Source organism: Sphaeroforma arctica, assembly GCF_001186125.1.
Source record: "Sphaeroforma arctica JP610 unplaced genomic scaffold supercont1.1191, whole genome shotgun sequence".
Classification (NCBI taxonomy): Eukaryota; class Ichthyosporea; order Ichthyophonida; genus Sphaeroforma; species Sphaeroforma arctica.
Window position 1 is genome coordinate 1 of NW_014039367.1, and position 3938 is coordinate 3938.

Genomic DNA, 3938 nt, shown 5'->3' on the forward strand with positions numbered 1-3938 from the left:
CATATAAATATATATATATATATAAATATATATATATAATATATATATATATATAAAATATATATATATACATATAATATACACAGACACAGACACATAGATACATAGTCACGCAAACACGCAGATACACACAGATATGGACATAGACACAGATATATATAATACATGAACACACACACACACACACACACATATATATATATTTATATATATATATGCACATACATACATATATATATATATACATACATACATGCATACATACATACCTACATACATACATACATACACACACACACACACACACACACACACATATATATATATACATACACACACACACACACACGCATATATATATATATATATACAACACACACACACACACCCACACATATAGATATATAAATATAAATATGTATATATATATATAAATATAAATATATATATATATATATTTATATAACTATATTGGAAATATTCAACCATTGCATCATATTAGCCATTTAAATAGTACATTAGAGGGCTTTATTATTTAGAGGGCTTTGGATGCATTATTGTAATGAAACGATGTTGAGCTTTAATTTGGACAATCGGCATTGGCACTGCAACACGAGTCATACTGCCAGATCGAAAGAAATGTCAAAGTGGATACGGCTACAATCTAAAAGAAAGCCACGAAGCTGAACTTGAACACTAACAACACCTATGCTTCTATAATGTTGGATATACTCGAATAGTACACTGTATAATATTTGCGATAGTTTAGGCTATAGTTGTACTAGCACGGTGTGCATTCAAATCAAGTTGACAAAAAACAGGGCACTTCTATTACTGGAATCCTGAATGCACATGAACAACACACCTTGCGCTATTTGAGACAATCCGAGCTGTATATGTGTGAGAACTTTGTGTACATAATGATCTCTTGCTGTGTGTGATATTGAGCGTTGATGGTGAGCTACATTGTCACTGGCATGTACCAGCTCTTGGCTTCCGTGGTATGCTACATAGCCGGGGGCATAGACTGCTAGCAAGCACTCATGTGCTATGGTGTGTGTGATAAATCATGTGCATTGGTGTTTGGTATCTATTGGACCTTGATATGTACCGAACTGCAGTATCAAATATCCAGAGCCCGTAAGTGATTGAAGGCTATGGCCGCTACGGCGCTGTGCCCATATGATTTCTATCGTCATTTTATAGTGTCGTATGATCATATGACATATCCGACACATCACGTTGACATTTTTTTCAGAGATGTTGAACCCAGTCTCTCAGTCTCAGATGTCTGTACTCCGTAGTCTGTCACCAGTCACACTCTCTGGTGATTGTGAGACTGTGAGTCTGTGAGTCACTCCACTCACCAGAGTGCAGTGTGTGCACATCTGCCACATCATCGATTTCAAACACCTGAGACACAGCACAGAAATTTATAGAAAAAATCGATTTCATACCATCAAGTTATGCATGACGTAACATTGAGAGTATATATCGGCCGAATGAGGGACGGGTTTTTATAAGGTTGCCATAACGATGCGTGAACGGAGTAAATACTTATTATGTTGATACGTCCCTGGTATAAAACTATAAATAGTATGTGTGTCGTCTGTAAAAATCTAATAAATAAGAAACGAAAGGGCAATATGTAGATCTGTAAATACCACACAGTATTCTTAGAAAAAACCAACAATATATATATATATATATATATGTGTGTGTGGCAATATATTTATTATATTAATAGCGTCAGTATCACAACTAATAGGTATCAGAACATATTGAAAGTTGCAACGCTACCAGAAGGTTTGGTGGGTACATCACAACGCGTACATGCCGTTCTTATAAATTCAACAATCGAGAGCATACACGGTCATTAATCACTACTTCCGAGAAGAAAAAAACTTGATCGATGGTTGCCAACACGATAAGTCACACACTGTTAAATCAGCACATATACTTCCAGTAGTTTCAGAGATATTATTAGTTTGTTTCTCACAATGTCACAGAAAGGCACACGAGCTCAAGGGCTCATAAATGTATTAAGTCTTGTTTTGCTGGTGTTCTCGACAGGGATTGCATTGACTGCCTTATTCGGTGATGAATGGGAGTCGCTCAGGATAGTTACCGCATCGGGTGGTACTGATTTAGCGCGTGGTTTATGGAGTGTCTGCGATAAAAAGACTAATCTATGCGTGCCGATTGACGAAGGCGACGGATACTGTGCCTTGCACCACACTGAGTTTCTTCGCACGCGCAGAAACGACAAGCGTATAGTACGTCGAGAACCCGTTCGATCAGTAGAAACAGTACATATAGTACCAGTAGTGTATAGAGCAGCCAGCTCAAGTGCGAATACGAATCTGAAAGACGTGCACTCGACACGCGTTCAAGGCCCAGCCGTAGCAGGGGTAGAAATAGGAAAGAATGTGCTTCAGGGCCACTTGACAGGCGATTCAGGTAGCACAACTGGAGATATAAACATATTTGATCACGGCGACAATACGAAAATAACTACGGACGATAAAGAAGACGAGTGTGTTAAACACATCAAGATCGTGAAGATTTCGCGCGTATTCCTGATCTTGTCGGTAGTTCTGGGAACGGTGGCGTCCATGCTTTCAGCCTACACACTCTCTTCCAGACATACGCAGATTCTTCGTGCCGCGATGCTAGCTAATACTCTGCAGGTATGAGAATATTAAGTTTATGGGTTTAAGTTGTGTTGTATTTAAAAGTTTACGATGTCTGTTGTCTGAATTTAACTGACAATAACAGTTGTTATTCCGTGCGTTTTCATCCCTTAGAGTGGGATTGGAATCAAGTTTATTCATATACTCACAATGATAACTTGTGCTCAAAAAGAAGAAATTGCAGACGAGCATTCATTATTTTCTATCGCTCTCAAGTTAAATGAATATCCCATGACTATGTGGCCAGTGTTGCGCACGGCGATTCATGGACGTTGTCAATCGTAAACTTTTTTGTTATCTTGGAATCTAATCTTTGATCGTTGTGGTTTCTTTTCCTATCCACAGAATGTATTTATATTGGTTACGATGGTGGTTATCTCACTGCATACCATAGCGGGACATGGCACAACATGGCAGTACGGCTATGCTTTCTACATCGGATGGTTTGCCTGGGGTACTTCATTGATAGCTATTCTGGTAAATACTTTGATATTTCCCACCACTACCCCGGTAAGTCAGAACTGTACGAGCGCCGATTGGTACGTACCTCTAACATTATTTGTAAAATAACGACTTCGAAAATCCGACACACGGTCATTTCGGAACAAATACAGCTATTTTTTTTGGAGACAAAGGAAAAAATAAGTAAATATGAACATGTCCACTGTATGAGGACTAAAAACTGATTGTTCTTTTAAAATTTTCAATGAACAACATTTTCATACAACGTATTTACTACAAATATCATAGGCTATGTATGATTTTGAATAATGTGTAATAGCTCTATCCTAGAAACTTTGAAGACTGATCACTTCTTGGTGTCTTCTTTCATTTGAACCATGGTCCCTGTCCCCTTCTGGATACTTTAGCCATTATCTTTAAACTTTACACTATTTTTCAGGTTTATGTTTACTCTCAAATTAACTTAAGTTTCCGTTAACTATATATTAATCATATCAAAATATAACTTTTTGCACGCAAACCATTGGCTTTCTTAAACTAAAAATTCAGTTTATGTTTACTCTCAAATTAACTTAAGTTTCCATTAACCATATATTAACCATATCAAAATATAGCTTTTTGCACGCAAACCATTGGCTTTCTTAAACTAAAAATTCAGTTTACAACATTCCACTATGTTCTATATACAACATGTACATTCCAAAATCCATCATCATACACAGATGTTCACACGCGGACTCAGTGTTACACATGTCACACACTAAATACAATATATATATATAA

The 3938-nt window shown here is 36.9% G+C and overlaps 1 protein-coding gene across 1 annotated transcript; it reads left to right on the forward strand.

Moving 5' to 3' along the window:
• The first annotated feature begins 1747 nt into the window (after nt 1–1747).
• Nucleotides 1748–3405, forward strand: SARC_10271 (hypothetical protein). Its single transcript, XM_014295689.1, has 2 exons — nt 1748–2690; nt 3039–3405. The coding sequence occupies exons 1-2, from the start codon at nt 2001–2003 to the stop codon at nt 3261–3263; spliced, it is 915 nt and encodes a 304-aa protein (XP_014151164.1). The 5' UTR covers nt 1748–2000; the 3' UTR covers nt 3264–3405.
• Nucleotides 3406–3938: the final 533 nt, after the last annotated feature.